Source organism: Varanus komodoensis, unplaced genomic scaffold (genome assembly GCF_004798865.1).
Source record: "Varanus komodoensis strain SLA01 unplaced genomic scaffold, ASM479886v1 scaffold47, whole genome shotgun sequence".
NCBI lineage: Eukaryota > Metazoa > Chordata > Lepidosauria > Squamata > Varanidae > Varanus > Varanus komodoensis.
Window position 1 is genome coordinate 2,305,204 of NW_025336045.1, and position 25,009 is coordinate 2,330,212.

The 25,009-nt window shown below is 40.0% G+C and overlaps 1 protein-coding gene across 1 annotated transcript in view; it reads right to left on the reverse strand.

Annotated features, from left to right (window-relative positions):
- KLHL29 (kelch like family member 29) overlaps positions 1 to 25,009 on the reverse strand; it is a 434,198-nt gene that overhangs the window by 160,894 nt on the left and 248,295 nt on the right. Inside the window, exons 4-5 of the mRNA XM_044445123.1 lie at positions 8,648 to 8,789; positions 7,362 to 7,904 (exon numbers count right to left, since the gene is read on the reverse strand). Coding sequence (XP_044301058.1) covers positions 7,362 to 7,904; positions 8,648 to 8,789 — 685 coding nt within the window. The remainder of the gene's footprint in view (positions 1 to 7,361; positions 7,905 to 8,647; positions 8,790 to 25,009) is intronic.

Below are 25,009 nucleotides of genomic sequence, written 5' to 3' on the forward strand. Positions count from 1 at the left end.
ATAAAATTCAGATCCACCCTGGCTGCAGATAAAATCCAGATCCACATTATCTGACCAAGCTCAGGACAGCTACCTCCTCACTTTACATAGTCCTTTTAATCCCTCCATTTTTATTACCTTACCCTAAGGTAAAGCAAAAAGCATAGTAGTTGATCATAGGGTGACATATTTTCATTGAAGCAAGCCAAGAAACTGGCATTAATTTTCTGCTTTTAAAGGTGGTCTTTTATTCAAGAGTTTTCTGAAAGCACTTGTAAACAACGGCCCAATTCTGAACTAAGTGGATGGGAGCTCAACCATCATTACATGGAACACATTCACAGGTAATATGCAAGAGACAGCACACCCTCCAATTACCGCACACCTGCAGGGAAAAGCAGGACAATCTAGTGCACAACAGTTCCAACTACCACATTCCAACATCCTGTTTCTATGTATTTCACTACTACGTTCCCGAAACTGGGAAACAGTCAGAAGAGGCTCTGTGGAGTTCAGCTTCTTTTAAGATAGTACTTGAAATCTAACCACCATGTGTGTAAAAATGTAAAAGTTGAAATGGACAAAAGAGGATCAGCAACCAGCACCAGAAGACGCAGGAAATGCAGACACGTGGCCCTGTTTCTGCTGCATTTCAATTTCCAGCATCCCAAGCTTCCAGATCAACCACCAAGGCTTTTCTTTTTACATCCATATCCTTATCCATATCCATATCCGCCACTACTTTGGGGTTTTAAGAAGTCCTTTAAAGTTGTGAGCAGCTTTCTATATAAAACAGATGCTGGGAATACTTCACCAGAATGAAGTGGACCCTTAATTAATATGAATTGCTCTGATTAATCAAGATCTCAAGTAGTGGACGGTGGAACTAGTCCAGATCTACCAATAATAAAACGCTGCCTCTAAACAAGCAAAGATACTGTGCTGGAATGCCAAAACCATGATTTGTTATAAAACCTCAGTGTACCACCCATATCTGAACAGTAGTTCTAAATTTCCTGGAGCCCACTCTACTAAAATAATGGGGTTGAAGTGGGGCCGGGCAGCAACTCAGAGTGTTCTGCCTGTGCATGACAGAGGAGGTACAAAGAGATATTTCACTCTAGCCATACTTCTCCCTCACAACCAAGCCAGTATTTTATACTGCCCTTTATGCACAGCATGATTTCTAATCTGCTATCTTTTCAAATGCCAAACTTGCCATCTTTTTGGCATCAGATTAAGACAGCTCTTTATGTGGAGGCCTCTGAAGATCTACTTGGGTCACCTAGGGACCTTCTTTGCAGGGTAATTTCTGTACATTTTTAAGCTATTTTAAATTCCCTTTAATGTTGCTTTGTTTTTATATTTGTATTGTATTTTATTGTTTTGTTTTATGCACTGTTGCAAATTGCCAAGAGAGCTCCAGCCACGGGATGGCACAGAAGCAAGCAAACAAACAATAGCTTGGTGGAACGAAACATTTAATAAAATTACCAAGCTGTGCAAATGGATCACAAAACTGGGAACATTACCTTGACGAGCAAACATGAGCGCTCACTCCAGCCTGAACATTCGCCTTGATCCAGCAGGTCTAATGAGCAAAAGTGTTCTGTATGGATGCTTTCTGAGCATGGTGAAAATTCCCTGTCTCTGCAAAGAACTGTTCATTTCCGGATCAGGCTCTTCAGCAGAGTACAGAGAAAAGTAAATGAGCATAAATCCCACTGAAAATCAATGAAATTTACTGGTCCCATTGTGAACATAAATGCAATTGACTTCTATTAGAGCTTCCAGTTTAACTAGAAAATCAACTAAAGCTTCGATGGCATCCTTGATCAGACTTACCAGTTCTTTTTTGCAAAAGGCTACAAAATGTTCTTGTGACAGTGGGGGAATGCAGAAACTCTGCAGAAAAATAGCGAGATGAACACAGCACCCACACCATAATATTAGTTTTTATTTATTAGGTGTATATCCAGCATTTTTCTTATAACAAGCTCAAAGCAGTTTACACCATTCTCCCTCTTCTCTGAATCTTATCCATAGAGCAACCACCCTGTGAGGAAGGTGACTGGCCCAAAGTCACCCAGTTGGCTCCATGGCCAAGTGGGGTCTAGAACCCAGATCACCTGAGTCCCAGTCCCACACTTTAACCACTGCACCACATTATTATTTAATTAAAATAATATAAACCTATTAAGTTCAGATAATTAGACAGGCTGTGGAAGAGAGTCATTTCACTCATCCCTGTAATATACCATGGCTTTAATTTTAGTTTTATTGTGTCTTCCTGATTTTTATTTTCTGAATTCTTTGCACACCACCTTGGCTAGTTTCAGAGGGTAGTATAAAATACTTTCAATAAAGTATGTAAATACTACCATCTTTACATTTCCCCAGCAAAACCACATTCCTTTCCCCAGCAAAACCACATCCTCTTGCGTCTTGTCGAGACGAAGCTAAACTTTCAGAGTCTAGAATGAAAAGCCCTGCCCAAATATAGCATGGCAAGCATCACATACAGAACTAACCCATCACTGGTGTAACTCCACTGGCAACTGAGTAACAGGGGCACAAGTAGTGATGCAAACGATTTCCTTGCCTGGCCCAGCTCTTTTAAAATCTGATTTTTCACATATTACTTTCTTAACTTTCTCAACAAGATGAAGAGAAAAATACGAAAGTTGGTCATTTGTTACATCAATGAATTGTAATATTTGACTAAGATTATTAAACTGTGAATAGCTCACACTTAAAACTACCCTATTTCTTTGGTATTTTTATAAAAATCATTTATAAACTTTGCAAGGATTTATTCTACTGATTAGAAAACTTACTTATATAATCTGACCACAGTAATTGCAGTGGTTGTTTGGTGAGTAATTGTATCAGAATTGCACTCTGGTGTAGACATCAATGAGATTTAAAGTGGAAAAATGAGGAAGCCACTTAAGTTGGTGGGAGCAGGCAGGCAATGATTTCTAGTTATGGGTAAAAACACCAAATGGGCAAGCATTATCCATGCCCATGTTATCTGACCTTACCTTGCATGTCCCCTTTTAATCTGGCCTTACCCTTCATGTACCCTTGGAGCTGTCATATGCCAAAACAAAAGTTGAATGTGTTTGGAAATAGTTATTGTGCATGTAATAAAATACAGCCTCATTTACTCATGTATCGTATTTCTATTGTGCTCCATTGCAAAAGCCAGTTCCCCAGAATAGGAGCCCAATGTGATTAAGATATCATAGCAGATCAATCTTTAAGGGCACAATCTGATGTGTGTTTAGAAAGGGAAAAATCCCTGCTATTTACAGCATTCTCCAGCCAGCCAACCTGCCTAGGGAATGCTGTGAATTGTAGGACTTTTTCTGTGTAAACATGCATAGGATAGCACTTCTAAATGCCCACAGTATCTGAAAACACCATCTAAACAATCTTTTAACATCTCTCTTCTGTGCTACCACTACCAACAGCAGCTGTAAGAGACCAATTAAATCTTCATTTGGCACACGGTTTGATTGTAATGAAGGAATAAAAACTGGAAACATTGGTTCCTTAAAATATAATAAAATAACATGTAAGTATTACTTCACTTTAAATATCAGACTTAATTTCAGCTGTATGTCAAAAATATGATTGACCTATTGCAAATGTAATATCATCCACATAACCATTTTGGGTTGAGATTATTTTGGATTGAAATGGTTATTTTCTGCATTGTATCTGTTTACATAGAAATAGCCTATTACGAAGAAACATCTGAACAAGTACATTCTAGCACAGACCCTGCAGGAATACAGCTCAGCCAAATGAAACATAATTAGGGAAAACAAAATGTGAAATTTTAAATCAGTTCACTAATGATGTGTAAAAACATCAGTATCCCTTATTTTGACTGGCAAGATGTGTTCTTTTCATTTGGGGAATTGTGAAGTAATTACTCTGCACCAGGCTCAATTGTCAAGTTGAAATAACAAAAATGGGGGTGGTGCGTATCTGTGGGGCAGAAGTGAGGGGATAATGACTGAAATGTAATGAAAAAGATGTCAGAGGCCATCAGCAGAAGAACGTTTTTGCAACACTGTCCAAGGTTCACCCAAAATGAAGCAGAAAATGCTTTCTACAAAAAGCATCAGAGAAGCAGCTCTGACTATATGTTTCAACCATTTGACATTGCCTCACTTGCTTCTAATTCCTTTCTTTTGAGAGTATGCTGCCTGTCATATATGAGTTTGAAATTAGTCAGGCTCCAGAAATACAACAGACCTAGGAAGGAAATTAAAACAAACACTCTTTTCATAAACTGAAAATGGATTATTAATAGAGCTCTCATTCTAAATATGGCAAAAGTTTATGGCCTGGTTGCTGAATTGAAGAATTCTTCTATTTAAGTAGATTATATATCCACTTGTTTGACATTAGATCTGACAAGCACAATTATAGCTTCAAAGTAAAGGCTTTTAAAAATGAAAAGAAGAAATTACTCCCCACCTAATGTCTAACTTTCCTTTTCAGGCATTTGTATATGGATACTTCACTGTCTCTCTTTACTATTACATGGTGGGAGAATAAATCAGATATCGATGACTGCAAATAGAGAGGATAGCAAAATCTAATTCACAGGATAACAGCTGCCTGCCCTACAATTTATGAAAAATAGTTAAGCTAATACATTGACAGCTGTTGCCAGTCAACACTAATATCTGTGTCACTTTCCTACATGTGATGCTTGCATTCTAGGAGTGGAATTTCTTTCCAGTTCGAAGACTGGACTAGAAGATCTAAGGATCCATGGCAAGGCCATGATAGAAATGCGGTGAATCGCCTTGCTTTTATGTCACTCTGTAACATCCAAGAAGAAAATTGGATTTGAAAAACCCAAGTAAAACTCACAGGTAGATAATACAGGGCTCCCGAGTCAACCCCAGTTCTTCACAGTGAATACAGCTTAACAAAAATAAGTGAGCTAAGGTAAGCTCAGGATGCTGTAAAAACATGTGGCAAGCACTGAGGTATAGCATGGAAATGGACCCTTGGCATCCCTTTTACTGTCTGAAGTGCTACTGTTCCTTCATCTCCCCTTTAGAAGTTTACAGTGAAAGACACAAGGGCAGATATTCTAATGCTTAGAAATGAAGTTTTTGTAATTGTCAGACAAGTGTTTTGAGTCATTTCCAGCAAGGCACTTCAATATTTGGAGGATGTTCTCCTCTAATTGTTGATATGCTTGTTCTCCTTATGGATTCAGTTGCTTTTTTCTTGCAAAGCAAGAAGAGCTGTATGAAATAATAACTCTAGAAATAAGATGAGGCATCCAGCAAAATAAAACCAAGCTTTTCATCTAACTTGGGCTACAAAAGTAAATCACCTATAACCTATGGGAATGGGACAGTATATAAAAATTAAAATAATAATACATAAATAAAAGTATGATTTTTCTAACATAAGATTTGAAATACATCAAACTGATTTTTAAAAAAACAGGATTTAATCTTTAAAGATGGGTGAGAGGAACTACTTTCCATCCTTAATTTCCTTGAAATCTCTCTCTCTCTCTCTCTCTCTCTTTCTCGCTATATATATATATATATATATATATATATATTTAAACAGCTTATGACATCTCATATACATTATGGAGTAAAAGCTAGAAAACAGTCAACCTACTTTGCTTCAGATATTAGTAAGTAAAGCAATCATTTTAAGATATTTAATAATAATGGTATTTCTTTGATACCAAGTAACACAATGGGTTTTAGTATATAATTTAAATGTAGGCCCTGTTCATGTATACCAATAGCTTAGCCGACTTTAATGGAGTCTTTGTGGTCTTTCATGCCGATTTAATAGATTTTTCCTAAGCTCCATTCTATTTTAGTTCCATATGGGGAAAAGTCATATTTTTCAAAGAGAGGCACACCACCTTGAAAAATAAAACAGAACAGACCAATTAAATTAAAATAGTATTCTAGTGTCTGGTATAAGACTGGATGCCAAGTATAACACTCCATTGTGCCTTAGTTTTGCTGTTCATTTAAAGAACAGTCCCTGTGTTCATAGAAGCAGAGTCAAAGTATCTGCTTTCTTGCTAAATTCCAAGGAGAAAGCTAAACCTGTTATAAGTTGCATGCTTACATGAGGTCATAACTACAGGGATAAAATAACAGAAGCTATTCTGTTTTTGTAAAAGCGTGACATCTTCCAACAACCTGGTTTTCTTCCAGAATGTGTGCACGTTTTCACCTCAACAGGGAAGCATTGGGTTAAAAGAGGTACTGTGCTCATATCAGGTGGAGTGTTCTTACCGGCACATAAAACAGAGCATAAAACTAGCTCACCATACAACCTGACACAAATGTCCTGTTAGTGGGTTGTTCGCAACGGATGTGTGCGGCACCACAGAGCATCCAAGACAGATCTCCCTCATTTTATTCCTGTTTGCCTCCTTGGGCACCAATTTTGGCAGAAATGCAAGCCCTATATTGAATAAATAAATACATTTGTCCATGTGACAGATCTGATAACTAGACTACGTTCAGGCAGTGCTGCCCAGATGGATTGCAAAGAAAGGGTGGCAGCAGCGCGCACACACAAAGGACGCGCAGGCCGCCGGCACTCCATTCAGCATTTTCCTTCTTGCCTGTCTGCTGGTTCATTGCCCTGCTAATATACCAGTATAGATCTGAATATGATCAGATTCATTTATAATTCTTTGGAGCATATTACTCTACCTGTTGCTTGACTAACTTTCCCTGGAAGAATTATTATCAAGTGACAGGTTCATTTCAGCAGACTCTGCTATACCATCTGTGTACAGAAGAACCGTTAGGGTCTCTTTGAAGGGTGACTAACCCTATCCGGTCTCTAGAGCGGAGTGGAATGTCAGCCCAGTTCTTCCTTAAACGCTGAGTGGGAGGCAATTCTCAAGTGTCAGAAACAACAGCATAACTCAGAAAATATAGCTTAAGCCAGAAAGACACTGGTGTGACTTACAAGTAAGCATTCCTCAAGAGAAATAAAAGAAACTCTAAGGCAAAGAGCGAAAGCTGTCTCATGAGCTTTGAGATGTGAATCTCTGCTTATCTGTGGTATCCTGGAAAGTGTCATTCAGTGCCAAAACGAGAGCATGGATTTCCTTTATTGTTCTCTCAGAGCAACCAGTTTGTTATCTTTAATTCATGAAAAGCTACCACAGAACACAAGGCGGGAAACTGTTGCTGGAGTTGCTGGCACAGGAATGTCAACCCTATGGATGCTTTAACAGGCAACTCTGCCTCTTTTGAAGGCTGCTGGCCGGACTTGAATATTAAGCCTCGTTACATCTCCAGCAGTGCATGTGATCCTGAAGTAAAGATGTGAAGAGTTCTGGGCTGACTTACCTTTCGGATGCCAAGGGTCTGTGAATTCGTACTTCCCCACACCAACAGTCCGTAGCATCTGCATCCCATTTGTGTTGTCCTGACTGCCCGTCTGGTTAGGAGGAAGCTGAGGAGCGGCCTGCCCATTGGTTGCCGGAACACTATTAGGTAGGGCAGCTGAAGGCAAAGCAGGTGGTGGCGGAGGCAGGAGAGGACAAGTCATATGACCATTCCCTACTGCACTGTGGCCTGGGTGAGTCACCTGACCAACCCCCGTCATAGAAGACATTGTGATGGGCTGGCTGTTGGTGTACAAAGGCTGGCTTTGCAGGTTCACAACCATGTTACTCAGAGGCTGTGAAGGTTGCTGCTGAAGCTGGTAATGAGCTGGCATTAATGGAAGCTGGGGGGTAACATGTGGAGGGAGTGAGGGTGTAACTCCAATGACAGGGGCTTGGACGTTCACTGCTGGGCTGAAGGTCGGAGGCTGGGTCATCCCATAAGAATGGGTAATAAGAGCTGGCTGGCTACCTGCTGCCACGGTTGTAACCCAGGGAGCTGTACCTGGAAAAAGGAAAGGAAGCAATAAAAGAAATTTTGGCAACATGGAAGTACCCATAAACTCTCTTGGTGCAAAGGCTGCTAATAAACTGTTATTTCTGTTGAGTCCCTCCCACTTCCATCTCACAAAGAGGTGGATAGTTTGGAACCATTCCAAACTGGAAAGTGCCTAAAAGTGCTACAACATGGTAGGAAAGCACAAATGTTAAAAACACTGATCAAGTAATGACGCAGTATGTTTACAATTTTATGCACTTTCAGCTTTGTGCAGTTTAAGTATATGCTTCCAAGAAAATTAACCTCTTTGCCCAATGTGTTTTCATGGCTCCCTGACAAACACTCGGCGCGTATAATAACTGCGTTCCAGCCACTACAAAGAGATTGTAATTAGGTGTCTGGCATAGCTGCACAATGTATGATATGTGTCTGGAAGCTCAAAATCATTTCAGGTGGCTCTGGACATAAAAAGAGGTCTTAAAATATTATGCTGTATTTTTAATTTTTTTATTTTTACTCTGGCACAGAGAGGAGAAAAGAAAATAATGAACTTGCAAGCATCTTAATACATTTATATTAGCCCTGACACAGAGTAACCTTAAGGGGTCTTTACAAAAGAAAAGCCAGCTGTAGCATTAAAAAAAGGACTCATGATAAAGTCTTATTTAGAGAAGTAATTGGAGAGAGCATATTGAATTTACTTTGAACAATTTCTCCCAGTAGAATTACAAATAAGGCTCAAAGCATACCTGGGTTTTCAGCCTCCCTCATCTGTTTGGATGGTGGCTCATCTGTGTCCCAGGGAGTAGACTGATTGATGGGGGTCTGTCCCCACCTTACGCTAGTTGCTAATCCTTGCGGCTGATTCTCTGTCTTGGAAATGCAAGGTGTCTGCCAGGGAAGGAAACAAAACATATCAAGTTTAGACTAATATATATGGAATCCGGATGGCGCTTTGCAGATTTTTTGTAACAGCATTCAGAAAGTTTCTTACTGCATTTGTTAAGGCTTACATTCACAAAGTGAGCAAAGGAAAATTTCTGCTATAACCACTGCCATCACCTTAACATAAGAGTCAGAAAAATCCCCATCTAAATATTATCAAAGCAGCAGAAGCTATATAAAGCTTCTGTAATATTAGCAATATTGGTCGGGCACAGAAATCACACCTAGGTGTCACAGGAAGACATTTTCCCATCAGACCTTATTTCTAAAAGCACTTCTCATTAATTTTGGGCCATGATGTTCATACTAGAATTATTTTTGCTTGACCCTATTCCTTAAAAATGAATATCAAACAATTGCCAGAGCCACCACAGTGGGATTTCCTTTTAAAGTTGATTGAAACCAACTACTGTAAAAGAAGTCTTAGTATTTATTATCAATAATCCCTACACCTGATTGTTGATAATCTGTCAATAATGCCTACATTTGAACTGTAAGAGTGGGTATGAACAACATGCTGCAGCTGGTTGTGGATTATTTAACTCAGTCTTCCAGACACGTTTGGACTGCAACACCCAGAATTCCCAGTCAAATGGCACTGCTGGATGGGAGTTTTGAGAGCTGTGGTCCAAATGACTCTGAAGGCCACCAGGACAAAGAAGGCTGATTTAACCCATGACAAGTCATGACACCCACGGATACCAGGGTTGCGTATGCAACTTGTGGGTTGTAATACTGAATGTGTAGGGACTGGGTCTACTCTTCCTGTAACAGAGTCTTCAAAGGTCAAGGATACATACTCTGATTCAGCCAAAGGGAGGGGGGCAGAAATGTCAAGGCCAACGAACCCAAAAATAAGCCACACAGTTGCCAAAAATCAGACAGTTTCAAATTCTGAGCATGGGTCCTCAAACTACGGCCCACGGACTGGATGCGGCCCGCCTCAGAGGTTTTGGACTCGCTCAGAGAAAACAACCTCTGAACGAGTCCAAAACCTCTAAGCCAGTGCAGGCATTCTTTCAAACTGAGCAAAGAGAGAGCCAGCGCATGTCCAAAACGTAACAGCATGACTGCGCATGCGCCAGATTCCCCCCCACCCCCCTCATTGCACACATATACAGAGCGGAAATACAGAGTGAGAAACAGAAGAGAGGCGGGCGGAAGAGAAAGAGAAACAAAGAAGGTGAAGAAACTAAAAAAGGATCGAGAGTAAGTAAAATATAATTTTTATAACGTGCCCTCAGCCACTGTCTTTCAACTGGCCCCCTGTTGAAAAAGTTTGAGGACTCCTGGTTTAGAGAGTAAGCATACCTAGCACAATTAAACCAAGAAATTGGCAAGAGGTTACATGGGTAGAACAGCTGAGAAGCATCAGACACGCTAAGCACTTGGCCCCAAAACAGGAGATTGCTCTTTTCCATTTGGGAGGGAAGAGAGATACTCAGTTTAGCATCAGTTTTTTACCATTAAACTGTATTTCCCTAATGTTCCATATTGTACTTGTGCATGTTTCTTTTGTTACTGACTTCTACAATGCTCTTATTTAGTACTTATCACAAAGTCAGCTTAGCTTGTCAGCTTTAGCATAAAAACCCTTTTAGTTCAAAAAGCTTTTTCCTGGTCTGCTTCAAAGGAAGGGGAGCAGAATAGCCATGATATATAAACTCAGTGGCCATGGGTTATCTCAGGGTAAAACAGAGCATAGGTTACGTGAAAATTGCTTAACTGGCACAGAACCCATGATTACTCAAGTTCACACAAAACAGTCCCCATATTTAAAATGCTATTCAAATACATTGTATTTGCATATTCAAAATGGAGGTAGCATGTGCCATGGCCTTGCCATGGGTTAAACAACCCATACTGGGTTGTCTTGTCATGGAAACTGTTCCTAAGAATCAGCTACAGAAGAGCCTGGACTGGCAATATTTCAGAGCAATCAATTACGCACTGAGAAAAGCAAGCCTCACTAATCATGAAGCCATAATGATAACTTTATAGAAACAATCTCACACAACTAAAAGTTGTACAATAAAACCACTGAGGTTCCCTGGGTTTTTACAAGGGGCAAAAAGAGGCTCTAATGCCATGCTGTAGACATCTGAGGACAGGAATAAGGCAGAGACTTGATCATTATTAGAAAGAAGAAAACAAAAAAAGATGCAGAAATGCATAAAATTTGCATATGCTTTTGTGCATGTGTGTAGATTTAGAAATACTTAACATGGTTTAAATAGAACTCTATCTCACTATCGTGGTAAATGCGTGCCTGCTGCCCAGTCCACTTTCTTGGTACTGCTGATGTGCAGCTTCAAGGCCTCACTCTCTATTTCTATGACTGTGGACCTTTAAACTGGGTTTGAACTATACAGCCCTTCAAATAGAGCAGAGGTAAGCAGACGTGATCCTCCAGATGTTTGTCCTTCAATTAGCTTGAGCCAGCACAGCCAATGACAAGGAATGATAGCAGTTGTCCATCAAAACATCTAGAAAGCCACACATTACCCACTCTTAAAATAGAGGATCAGATGCCTTTAAATAGAAGACCCCCTCCTGGGCAAGCTTCAAATAGGATTCCAGTACACATGGCTACCCTTGGCTTGATCAGTTCTCTTGTCTGGTAGAACTATATATTATAGGTACCACGTATCCAAAAGCAGTTTGAAACCCACCTACCCAGCCTGAAAGATTTGCTTCCCACTGTAAGAACAACCCAAAGGAAGACCCATGGATACAAAACTGGTGGGGAATGAGAGAACAAAACACATAAATATCAAATGGTAAATGGAACAAGGGTGCATATGTGTGTGTGTGTGCGCGCACACGCGCGCGTGCTCCAGGAAATGAATGAAAAGGGGTTGTTGTACAGAACTAAACATTCATTTCAGCTGTGTGTGTTGTGTCTGTATTCATTTCTAATGCCTGAACAGTACTGTCTCCTTTCAAAGCTTACAATACCAACTATCTTCAACAGGAATCATGCATAGAAGTGTTGAATGTGGTACAGGGAATACACCTACAGTGACTATTTTAACACGATGTTTCTGATCCATATTTGCTGAACTGGCAAACAGGAAGCAAGGCCGTTCTGCATCAGCTAAATGTTCCTTCTTATTTCAGGCAGTACACATTTACAAAGAACACACTCCCAAATCCTGGCCCTTAATGGCTCAGTAGATATAAGCACACACATCAAGCATATTAGGATCAAACTGCACTCTTAAGCTTGTATTTTTTGAACTAGAAAGAAGTTACAGATTAAGTCTGAATAAAATCACAACACCCAATAACGGAAGAGCACAATATAGGCAATGCAATCTGGAGAGGAAATCCTCTGTTTGATAATGCTCCCGATTATTTATTACATTTTTAAGCTTAAATACAAAACAAAACTGTAGTTTGCTACTAAATAAACTGCTGTTTCATGACTGTTATCCATCTTTGGCCTTGACTAAATAAATACTGCTTTGTACATGCAGAAAGCTTAATTATTTAACATTATAAAAAAGGAACATAGAAGCATCCCTTTTAGGTTTCATTATCTGTTATGTTCACCGGCCACCATAAAAAGATGGCCTTCCTAAAATGTTCTGCAGACATCACAGAAACTAATTGCATTATGCTGTACTTTCTTCTTTAGCTTTCATGTCAGATACGTGTTTGAATTAAAAAGGAACACATGAAAGGGATAAATTGCTTGAAATACACTCTCAGGTGTGCATTACAAAAAGAAATAGGGAAGGAAAAAGAGGCCAAACATCTACTTGCTTGAATAGACAAGTTCTAAAGTCTTTTCTTGTGCTTCTGCTAGTCCAACTTTAGAGAGGGACAGACAGGAAAGTTTAGCATTTGGTTTAAAAACTGAGGTGCTCAAAGACATTTTGGTACAGGAGAGCCTGAGTGCCTCTTGCCATGGAAAAATGAACCAAGATAGAAAAAGCAGTGAAAACATGGCTGCTTCTTTTTGCTACCTGGCATGTCATGAGCCCAACCAGAAAAAGTTGGTTGGGCTCATGACATGTTGCCCTCAGCCTATCGGCACAAAGTTAGTCAGCAAACACCCACACTTCCCTCCTTGTGCTTAATCCTCTCATTACCTGTTTCCCTGTTACTTTTGGCCATCAGATCATATTTTAAATGCACTCTATGATGTAATTATATTATTCCTGAAAATGTGAAACCTAGTAAAAATAGCCATTGGTGACTTAAAAATGAGATCTGCCAAAGAGTACAGAACATGGATGCTTCCTTCTCCCATGAGTGCTATTAGAAGGAAGAGGAGATGAGCTCAAAACATGCAACCTGCCAGGGTCTTGACTTGCAGGTTTCGCCACTCCCTCTAAACTGGCTCCAATTGGCTTCTACATTTGGGGAACAGGACCATCTCCACAGCATGCTGTTTCCAGTGAATGATTATTCGGGTCTGGCATGAAGGGGGAAATGCAAGAGGCTATGGACTCTGCAGGCTGCTGCTGCTGCTAGTCTCCTTTTCAATGTTCCTTCTCTCTTCTTTTTTTACAATCCAGCACTTTAAAGAGACACTTTCAGCGAGAACCTGGAGGACCTAAAGAGAACCCAGAACCCATAGGCATTCTGGGAAAACTAAGACACTACTTTTAGCTACCTAAGCGCTTTGCTTCACAGTGGTGTGCTTTGCACCCCTGTCTATTCTTGTTGCTGCAGTTGCCTGCAATTAAGACATGACAATATTAGGGCATGCACTACATTTATTTATTTTATTTATTTGGAACACTTATATGCCGCCCCATTCGCAAAAGCCTCGGGGCTTATGACTTATTTACATGAAATATATTACCTTGCATCTCTTCCCCTACTATAAACAACATTATAGTATATAAACTGCAATACTTCAAAGAAATAAGCATAGGATCTTGCAAATGATTTTGTCTCTTTGCCTGTGCCCTCAATATTCAAGCTGTAGACAACAAGGCGTCAAGCAGAGGTGTTTACTAAACTACTAGAAATTTGCATCATCAGTCAATTAATGGTGTTACCTTTTAAAAACCCACAACAATAATTGCCTTTTGATGGCATTCCAAATGGCTCTTCCAACTTTTGTGTTAGCCCACTAGGCTTTAGGGGTACCTCAACTCCTCATATATAGCCAAAGAAAAGTATATGTAAAGAGTGTTTAATATAGGTACACACAGCAGAATTACATTTAGAGGTTTATCAGTAGGCTTAATTACTATTCAAAACACAGAAAAGATTAACATAGTTCTACATATGGCTTAAATTCAGCTCCTTTCTCTAATGATGATATAGGAAGCACAGCCTAGATTTTCAGGATCTACTTGGTTTATACCAGTTTCCACATTGGGAGCCAGATACGGGTAGAATCAATTATCCACTATACGTAATAAGTCATATGCTGAGATGACCTGCATACTTGAATAAAAATCTGTTATTCAACTAGGAGTTGGCAATTCCCCCAGTCTTGCCAATCTATTTCAAATCAGCCAGATATCTGTCATTTACAGCCCATTTTACCATCTGCCATCTTGGTATAAAAAAGGGATTCAGAGAATGTACCCCCACTTCCACCTACACCTGGACTGTCCTAGACCCTCAGGATCTGTCACTGGCAATGACAACATATCAACAACTGTAAGTGGGGAAGCTCTCGAAGAAAAGTTCCTGCCATAGAGTTCCTGCCTACTTAACGGGGTGTTCCAGGAATAAGGTTCCTGGCTCTATAATGGAAAACAAAGAGGCTATTCATAGATCATTTTCCACTCTTTTTTGGTGATCATGTTGGACTGGCTGGAACAGAGAGGGGGCTTCATTTAGGAAAGATGCAGAAAAATTAGAAAGGGTTCAGAAGAAGGCAACGAAAATGAGCCAGGGTTTGGAAACACTGCCTTGTGAGGACTGGGTATGCTCAGCCTGGAGAAGACTGAGAGGGTGGGGGAAAGGGAGCTTCAAAGGCTGTCACAAAGAGGAAGGTCAGGATCTCTTCTTGCTGATTCCAAAGTGTAGGACACAGAATAATCAACTCAAGTTGCGAGAACCCAGATTCAGGCTAGATATCAGGAAAAGTTTCCTCACTGTCAGGGCAATACGACAGTGGAACAAGTTGACTAGAAAGGTTGTGGGCTCTCACACTTGGTAAATTCAAGAAGAAACTGTACAGTCATCTGAGTGGGTTGGTGTAGAATGGTATGCTGCAACAGCAGAGGGTTGGAGCCAATGGCCTTCTTGGCCCCTTCCAACTCTACTATTCTAAGAGTCAGTCATTTAATGCTGTTGCCCTGTTGATCCTAGGGTGAGAAGGGTGTCTGAGAAGGGCATGTGTGAGTGAGTGTGCAGTTCCTGCCATCCCAGTAGTCACCTGATCTGATCCTCTAGGTCAAAAAGATTTTGCATGCCTGATATTAAGGGGCAGATCGCTGTTACATGGCTACTAGAAGACCTTGTTTAGCTAATTTCAGAGCATCAAAGATGCCTCCAGAATTATGCTCCCAAGTCTAGCTATGTATTCCTTATGTATCAGGAAGAATGTGCACCTATTTTAAAACCATGACCCCTCAAGATCAGGAAAAGGGGTCTCTCCATTTGTCATGATATGAGCCAATCAACACCTGTGAGACAACAGGAGGTGGGGCTTCTTCTACAAAGCTAATCACGAAAGCTTACTTGATGATGAGGCATTCATCCCTAATGTTAATTAAGAACGATTTGATTCAGGTGCTCATACTCAATCATTAACTATGACATGACAGGCATAATTTCTATGAGATGCCTCTTTGGGGAAGTCTGAGTAGTTTCTTCCTGTTGTTGCCCAGGTTACAGACACAGCAGTGCACACACCAGCGAAAGAAACTAGCTTTGCTGACTCCCAAAATGGAGCTTGGTTTGGGTACTTCCCAAATGCAGTAGCTACATCAAAGCAGGTCAGGAACATTACACTTGCTTTTTAGTGCTAGACTATCGGCCCAGTTCAGTCACTGAACGACACTTCCTGAAAAAGGAGAAATGGAGGAAGTGGCAAGAAAAAAGCAATAATTCCTGCGGTTTCTTCTTTCCATGTGGTATGGTCAATATATAAATCTTACATTTTCCCCCAGGCATAAAATCCTATTTTCTCTTCTTCATCACATGTGAGATTCTATCTGCCTATTTATGACTCCATCTGCCTACTTATGCCCAGTTGACACTTTAAATTTTGTTTGCCTTGGGGTATAGTATTTACTTTCACCAGGGACCATACTGACAGTGTTGAGAAAATGTAGTGATTTTATGAAGCAATTTGGTAAAATTAAAAATAGCCTTTGCCTACAAGTTTAATTTTTCCCAAACCCTAGAGAACATTTTTAATTTATCCAAGCTTAGCATTCAGAATGCAGCAGTCAGCTAGCAAGCATAACAAAAAGAGCAATTAAAATGCTTCAAATGTTCCTATATGAGCGCACGCGCACACACACAAAACTGTATATAATGGTGTGCTAACAATGCTGTGCTAATAGGAACCACAGCAAATTCTGAGTAAGATGTTGTCTACTATTCTAGTATTTAGTCATTAATATAGATCTCTTTTCTGCAGGACATCCAGATGTGGATTTCTCACACAAAGTTAATAGAATTGGTTCTGTTACTCTCAAATTAAGCAATCATTTTAATTACTTTGATACACTGCTTAGAAATACACTCCGAAAAACTAAGCAGAAACTCAGAAAAGCCATGGAAACATTAAAAAATGCTAGACCTGTGGCACAAACTGAAGCTCCCGGGAAGGAAAAGGGAAAAGAAGGATGCTATGAAAGAGAGAGATAATAGGATGCCTCTAGAGAGACACTCAATGTGCACAAGAAACAGGAAGATGGAATGAGTGGAGTCACACCCAGAGGTAGAAGACATCTGGCAGGTACTTTAGAACTACAATACACTCACTGACTTATTTTTATCCTGGACTGAGTAAAATATCTCTGCCAGGGCTGAAGTTAGTACTGAGGGAAGATGGAAGAAGATGCAGGGGATAAAACCCAATTACCTCAGCCTTAGATTATATCCTAATCATTGTCAAGAAAGAGTAAGAAAAAACTTCAGCTCCATCACCTGGTGACATAAAATATTTCTGCATTTCTTTCCTGTTTATATGTGGCAAACATTTGGAGTAAAGAGGACTCTTTCAGTCTGCAGAAGAAACATGACAGTGGGTGTGAGTGTGTGGGTATGGAAGAGGGAGAGGGAGAGGGAGATCGGAGATGCAAAAAGGAGGTGCTGCAAGAAGACGCAATGAATTTGCAGCAGGAGGATTTCTCCATGCTTCATGCAGGCCTAAGGATGCTCTCTGTGTTTTCAATCTACGGGCTTAATTCTTTAGGTGCTTTAATATTTCTGACCCATTCACTGGTTCTTCAAACGACAAGCACCTTCATATGATATACCCAATACATACTTTCCTTTGCTTAAAGCAAAAGAAAAGAAAACAAAACAAAATTTTTGTAAACTGCCCGGAGACCCTTTGACTACTGGGCAGTATGTATGTATGAATGGTTGCAATGGCTGGCAGCCCTAAAATTGTTTTAATTATTTGAGTTATGAAAAAGGAACCTCTTAAAAGATGTATTTGTCCATCCATCCATCCATCTATTTCTTTTTCTTTTCTTTTCTTTTTTGCAATTTAGTTGCAAAAGTCTCTAAGCACTTATCTTTAAATCTTGCTAAGACTAAAGTGCAAAAATCTACCTGCAGGTCTGCTTCTTGGATATTTAGAAGAGGTGGGGAACATCAATGAGTAAGAAGAAATACTGGTAACTGAGGATGTCCAGAAATTGCTACTACAAAGATGCAACTGGAAAACAAGCCCATTGGTAAGTTTGCAAAACATGCACAACCCTACTGGGAATTTCCCCCATGCACTATTGGGAAAATTATTTTCTGCCCGACTATCAGGCACAGAGCAAGGTGGTATCTGTCTTCTTTTCCCTTCTTCCTCCTGCCCCAGAACTCCTGAAATGCCCCAGGGGCACTGCAGGGGCGCCAAGAGGGAGCAGGAGGACAGTGGCAAAATGGACATTTTAGGCGGCTAGCATCCATCTCCCTCCCCCTCTGCCCAGCTGTTGCGTGGCAGGTAGAACTGCCTCCCTTTCCAGACTGATGTATGAGTAAACGTTAGCCTGACAAGATGGCAATTCGGCAGAAGGGGGCATGTCTGGCTGATTCTCACTAAGAAGAAGGCCAGATGAATGGGCTATCCCAGCCCAGCAACCCCCTGTGGGTGCCATACCAGCTGGGGGTGGAAGAGTGACCTGGTGACTGCTGTATGACCCCTCTCAGGTCTCCGCTTGGAAAGGAGGAAGCAGGCATGGCAGGTGAAAGGAAGGGATGAGCCCTATGGAGCTGGCCTTAGAAGGCAATCCTGCTCTCCCTCTGTATCGGCAGGAACATGCATGAAACCACAACAGCTGAACAAACCGCTGCTTGAACATTGTGCTGGCTGTCATCAGTTAGAGCTCCTCGGCCAGACCAGCAGCTCATTTTTGTCACTGGAAAGTGACTCTTTTAATTTTTGACAAGAATGTGACTTAGCATATCATCCAGGTTCAAACGACACATTGAGCCACTGTGGATTAATTACTCTACAGCAAGCCATGGGTAACTGGGGTGGCTTACAACCCACCCAGACAGCCTCTCTGGCTGATGACAGTATATAAATTTAAAAATGGCAAGCAAACAAATAAACAAACCACCTCTCAGGAAGAGTGCTGGGTTCAGATGACACACTAAATCCCCATGGTTTAAAAACCACAGTGAGGCATCATGCTGTGTGAATAGGATGGTGCATGGAACGGAGACCAGCCAACAGGACAGCAAAGAGATACCGTCCTCTTGCAGCCTCTTTGGCAATACCAACAACCAACTCAAGATTTTGTTTCTTGTTCTTAGATGTTCGTTATTTTTTTAACCTTTCCGTACTGTCTATAAGAAGCATGTGTGTGGCAGAGGACTAGAGATGGATATCTTGCTACAGAGCCCAAGTTCAAGTCAATCCCCACACCAATGTCTTCAGTGGCTGAACCTCAAGAGATTCTCTAACCCAGGGGTCTCCAACTCAACTTACCTGGGGGCCGCTGGAAGTAGAGTCTGTGTGAGGCTGGGCCGCATCAAGTATTCCACCACCGCGGTGGTGGTGGGCCGCTCATCCTGCGTTGCTCCCGGAGGCCGGCCCGGGCACCGCCGGCGCTTTAAAGGCCGCAGGGCCCCTCCCCGTGCCCCGCCTGTCTCGGCAATTGGCCCGCGGGCCGCGAGTTTGAGACCCCTGCTCTAACCTGAATGGGCAAGGCAATGGCCCAAGAGGCTTCACATAAGTCTGGCCTATCAGATCAGCTGGCAGGAGGCAAAAGACAGGATGATCCTCTCACTTGTCCAAAATGTTCCAAAGGTACATTCGAACTGCCCTAATTATAGAAATTGAAATCTTTTAGATATTTTTCTTGGGATGTTATTATGGTAGGAAGATTGTTAGGCTTCTCCCACACCAAGCCATGAGAGGCATTTGGTATACATGCTGACTCAGACTAAGCAAGCAGCCAACTAATGACTAGGAGCCTCAAAGCCATGGTCTACCTTTCCGGAATACTATTTAGAATATGGATCTTGGCTAACAGATATGACTTATAATTGTTTCCCCATTAAAGCTGAAAGTTCCAAGTGTTGAAGAAGTGTTTCCTGCATTGTTTCCTGAGTTGGCCTCTGTGGCTTTCCTACTGCAATTTTGTTTTGTTTTGCTACCCCTTTTTGTAGCAAAAATAAACGTTCTTCATCTGCACAAATGGTTCCATCTCCACCAGGAGAGAATTTATAAATTACACATGCTCAGTAGGACAAATTCTCCTGTGCACATTTCACAATTCTTCACTGAAGAGACTTATACAAAATCTTCTCCTATGACTCTCCCATCAACCACACACAGACCCTTGAAAAAGGATGCACTCTAAGGCTAGAACTACATGTTAAAGGTCATTACTTGAAATATCTGCAACATTACACCTGTTACGTCAAGTTCTCATCAAGGTGCCAAATCTGAATATATAGGCTGTATTACTTCAGATTGCCTATAAAAAAAACCAAAGAACCCAACTAGCAAGTCAGGAAGAAAAGTCTGCATGGTAGTTCTCTTGGGGAAAACTTCATGCTCCTTTAAGCAGAGGAATTATGGAGTCCCCACCAGCAATGTGAAATGCAGCTGTGCTATCTGAAATGTGTGCTAAGATTAGCAGAGACCACTTGCAAAGGATCTGGACTATTGGTCTTGGCATCCTGCACTTAAGGCTGAGGCTTGTTACAATGTTACAATCTCACATTGTAAATGTTACAATCTCACATTTAGTTTGCATCATTATGATTTATTTAAATATTTACTTCAAATTTATTGCTTATAACCTCAGGTCATCACAATATAAAAGGGGGAAGATGAGCATTACACAAGCAATTTAAATAAAGGGACAAAAATAAATGAACATGAACAAATAAGAACTAGCTTCATTAAAACCATAGAATTAACCCAACAAAGTCATTAAACCCAGGACTACCAGTTCCAAATCTAACTTTCAAATTAAATTATACTATTTAAAAATGAATTTAAATTTCCCGTCATACCAACCTCTTGCTTGTATGCCTACTGTTCTCATTAAAAAGATGTAAGGCATTTTAAAGTGGAGATGAAAGCATCCTTAAACAAATATAATAAACTGGGCAAGTAAAGCTTGATGAAAATTATACTTACTCAAAACAAAAGTATACTATGACCTTATAACAACCCACAGTTTCACCAATGAAGGATGCTGAAAATGAAAAGGGAATAAGTAAGCAATCTAGTTCCTGTGGCACAATTGTTCCTACTGAAGCTGGATGGAACTAAATGGCCCAGGAACACTCTATCACTTGGTCCTTATTTTGACATATGAACCCAGAATCAGCTCCAGTTTTGTTCAAAGAGCTGGAAACTAGGGTTAAAGGTGTGCATTATTCTTCCACCAGCAACTAAAAATTCTGGGGGATTTAGAATTTACTTTTGGAAGTTCATGTTACAATATCTGTCCTTAGATTTAAACTGTTCTAACTTAGGTAGGCAACTCAAGTGGCAAGCCACTTCACAATGGGATGAAGCCACCATTTTTTTGACGGGCTGTGAGTGGCAGAATCTTGAGATTCTGGCCAAAAATTAAAAGATAGACCCCCACAGCCTAAAGTCTACCTATCCCTGAAATCTAAACGGAGGGCTACCTTGAGTTTCTGCAACCCTCACTGCCAGTGTAGCTGGCTCCACTGGGTAAGCAATTTGTGTTAAGTGATCTTGAATCAAGCAGCTGAGGGGGAAAAGAGAAATTATCCAAGCCATGCTATCTGTGAGCAGCAGGAAGACATCCCTAAGCAACAATATGAAAGTAACATTTAAATTATGCTCTTTTATATATCTACTTAAATGCTTGAATCATGATAAATACCTGCCTCCCAAAGGCAAGTCAAGACATTCCTTTTAGAAAAGTCTTTGGAGAAAGGCAGAAGACATTTTTGCAGCAAGTGGCTTATTTTGATTGCTGCAGTACAGTACGGTAGATACAATTAGAATTAATGTTAAAATATTCTCATAATTGCATTTAGGCTTTACAGCTAATAATACTTTATTCTATCTCTTGCATTATTATTTAACCTTTACGTTGTTATTATTAGCCAACTTGGATACTCACTGCAAAGTCTTAGAGCTTGTGCAAATGGATTAGGATCGCTTTTTTCATACCGCACTCTCTCGGCATTTCTGTGAGCGCTTCTGCTAGTGGAAGGGCACTTTTCAATCCAAGCCATTATTTTCAGTTTAAGTTTAGATGTATTTTCAGAGGAACACTGAACAATTGTTGAGCAGAAGAAGTAACAAAGCATATCCAACCAGTGGCAGGGGGTGTCTGGTAAGTTGTGCCCAACGTTGCTAAGAAGACAACCTAATTTTCTGTTAAAGTTCAGCCCTCAAAGTCTATGGAAATTGGCAATCGGAATAATCTGTGATATTTTACAAGGTAAAGACACAAAGCAGTCCCTTGTCTGCAACAATGAGTGCAGAAGAGTGTACCATCTCCATTAAAATCAAAACTAAATAGCATGTTAAGGACTAATCCCATTTTAGATGTCTAGCTGAGGTCTTTTACTTGACAGGCTAACAGCAGCAGAATTACTGAAGAATGAATCATCTCATACGGTTGCACTATTACCGTTAAGACCCCAGCTTGCTGAGTGCAAAGGTCTAAGGAATGGCTTTCAGTCTTATTCATTCCATTTCATGGTTTTACTGAATAGCCTTTACAACCGAGTATGCAATCAAATATCAAAAGATCTCTATAAGATAGCTTCATCCATATGAGATGATAATTAATAATGATGTGATTGACCACCTAGCCTTGTGATTTTTGGAAACATTTCTAGATATTCAGTTTATTATGCAAATTTCCAGTCTGTAAATCTTTTTGTTCATAATATTTTTCCTTAAGGTGTTATCACCAGGCATTCCTCCATGCAGACATTTCAAGAACTGGAACTGTAAATTAGTGAATCCCCACATTATTATTATTATTATTATTATTATTATTAACAAATAATCATTTTGCTTTGTCTTAATACCTGCGTCACATGTCATTCCTTTTCCTCTCTGTTCTTTCCTCCATGAACACCAGGATTACTTCCTAACCATTCTCTTCTATGCCTTATTTTTTACTCTATTGTTTTCCCCATACTAAGATGTTTTCTTACTGCCAGAAACTAATTAATTAAGGCTTGAGAGTATAACCACAAAATGCTAATAGTCTCAGAATAAGAGAAAATAAACCCATTCATTCACATATATGAATTCATATATAAATTATTTCAAGAACAGGGAACATGGCCAAGAGATAACAAACTATGTCAAAAATATGAACAGACAGTTTGCATTAATATATAGTTCCCCAAGAATTTTAGACATAACAGAATACATATCTTAATCTATCCGAAGTATCCATATTAGTGATATATTAAATTATAAAATGCTTGAAAACTGCTGTGACTGATAACATTATAGAAAAAACAGCCTTAGGTAAAAAAGTAAAAGAACTCCTTTAGGTTATACTTGGTTACATGAAATAAGGATTGCAGAAGTAAAACATTATGACATGAAAAACATAACATCTGATGAGGCAATTTCAGTATGGATCTTATAAAGGAAGCAGAGTTGAACTAGACCAAAAAAACAAATGCTTACTCTATGAGAAGTCTCAACGAAGCAGTTGTGAAGCAAAGTGCCCACAGAGCCTAGATACTGCCTTGTTGTTTTTATAAACAGCAGCACAAGAAGACAAGGGTATTACTACTGCTGCTGCTAATACAAGAGAAAAAATTACTGCACAGATATTGAGGCATATATTTCAATGTAGGTTGTTACAAACAGAGAAACACAAGAATTATCAGCATCTTGTATGGTAACTAAATTGGTCCAAAAGGAAGCATATTCTGATGGTGGCCAATTATTAAAGAATTCATTAGATGGAGATGAAAGAAACCACTTAGTGTAAAAAGTTTCTAGTTTCATAACACTCTTGGCTCATTTTCCCCTGAAGCATTAATTTCTTCGATAAATACATAATCCCCAGCGTATTGATCCCAACAGTAAACAGATGGTGGACATTCAGCTTTCCAACACCAAGCAATTTCCATTTGGGCAGCACTGAGAAGTGATACTGTAAGATCTTTGCCTCTTTAGCTTGTCAGGAAAATAGCCAGTAAAGCCACATAAGGATATAGATTAATTGCTGAACCTATAATCCGACTAACTTCACAACAGAAATTAGATGTTAGGCAAGAGCAACTCTCCAAGCATGGATGCTGTTTCATTTTATTTTGGCATTTTTAAAAATCCTACCTTTCAGCACTCGAACATATTCAAAAGATTAACATGACAGCAAATAAACAAAACAGAAAAGCAGCAGTCAGACATAACCGACTATAAATTACAAATATACCGACTGAGTGCAAGAGAAGGCTTCACACTCCAACAGGCACTGCAATCTACTAGCCCAGTTCAGATCTCAAGACCCCACCCCCTGCACTTTCTAGGGATGCTTCTTTCTCTGAATCCCTTTGCGTATCTCTCTCAAAAGCTGGGTTCTATCTCCCAGAACAGGTCCATTGTTCTTCCACTCTTTCCCTAGCTGAAATAATCGTGTGTGCACATGGGTTCATGAGGGGGTGAAGGATGAGTTATCTTCTGCAACCATTTCATACCCTGCCTGTTCCACTGCTCTGTGATTCCGCTAACAGAAGATGTTAATGTGCCTGGTAATTTTGCCACTGCTTATTAAGGAACATTTGCATTCTGGATCTATTAACTCTTTCCTATCTACCTCTCCCTCCATCACTTTCACCAACCAAATGCAAAATGTCCCAGCTGGTGCATTGGTTAGATTGTTGAACTATGGTTCATGAATTCTAGTTCAATTTCCTATAGCCATAAGGTGTGGAAATAGTGAAGCTAGAGCCTGAAGGGGAGGGAAAATAGCAAGGCAGAGGACAGAATCTAAAAAGCGAGAGAAGACTGCCCTAAGTTTTTCCAAAGTGCTTCGGGAAACCTTTTTTTTTTTTTTTTTTTGGAATAAGTTTTATTCTGAATAAACCTAATACAAACAAAAAACTAAAAACAACATCAATCATCAGGAACATCTGGGTCAGCCCCCCACATTTTTTATTTTTATGTTAACTTATGAACATATTTAAATCTATGTGAAGCCCCATTTCTCTAGCCTATAATAAAAAGAGTCCCAAGTTTGATAGAAGTCGGTATCTTCTTCCTCCTTCAGTGACAAAGTCAATCTGTCCATTTCTGCACAGTCCAAGATCTTTGGACTGTGCAGAAACTATTTGTTTTTTGAAGGGGAAGGGGAAGCATTGTGGTGTTGCAGAAGGACCTCGCAGGCTTAGTACCCCGTACTAAGTTTTATGTTCTAGGATTTGTTTTCATGTTTTCATTCAGTCAAGCAGTTACCCCAATGATTTAATGAAATTCAGATATATCATAATATACGTAGTTTATGCCAAAACATTCATTTTTCAAGACTAATTCTCCTGACCATCATGCAAACCTGTATGCCTAATAGAATGAGGGGTTATATATTTTTTTCTAG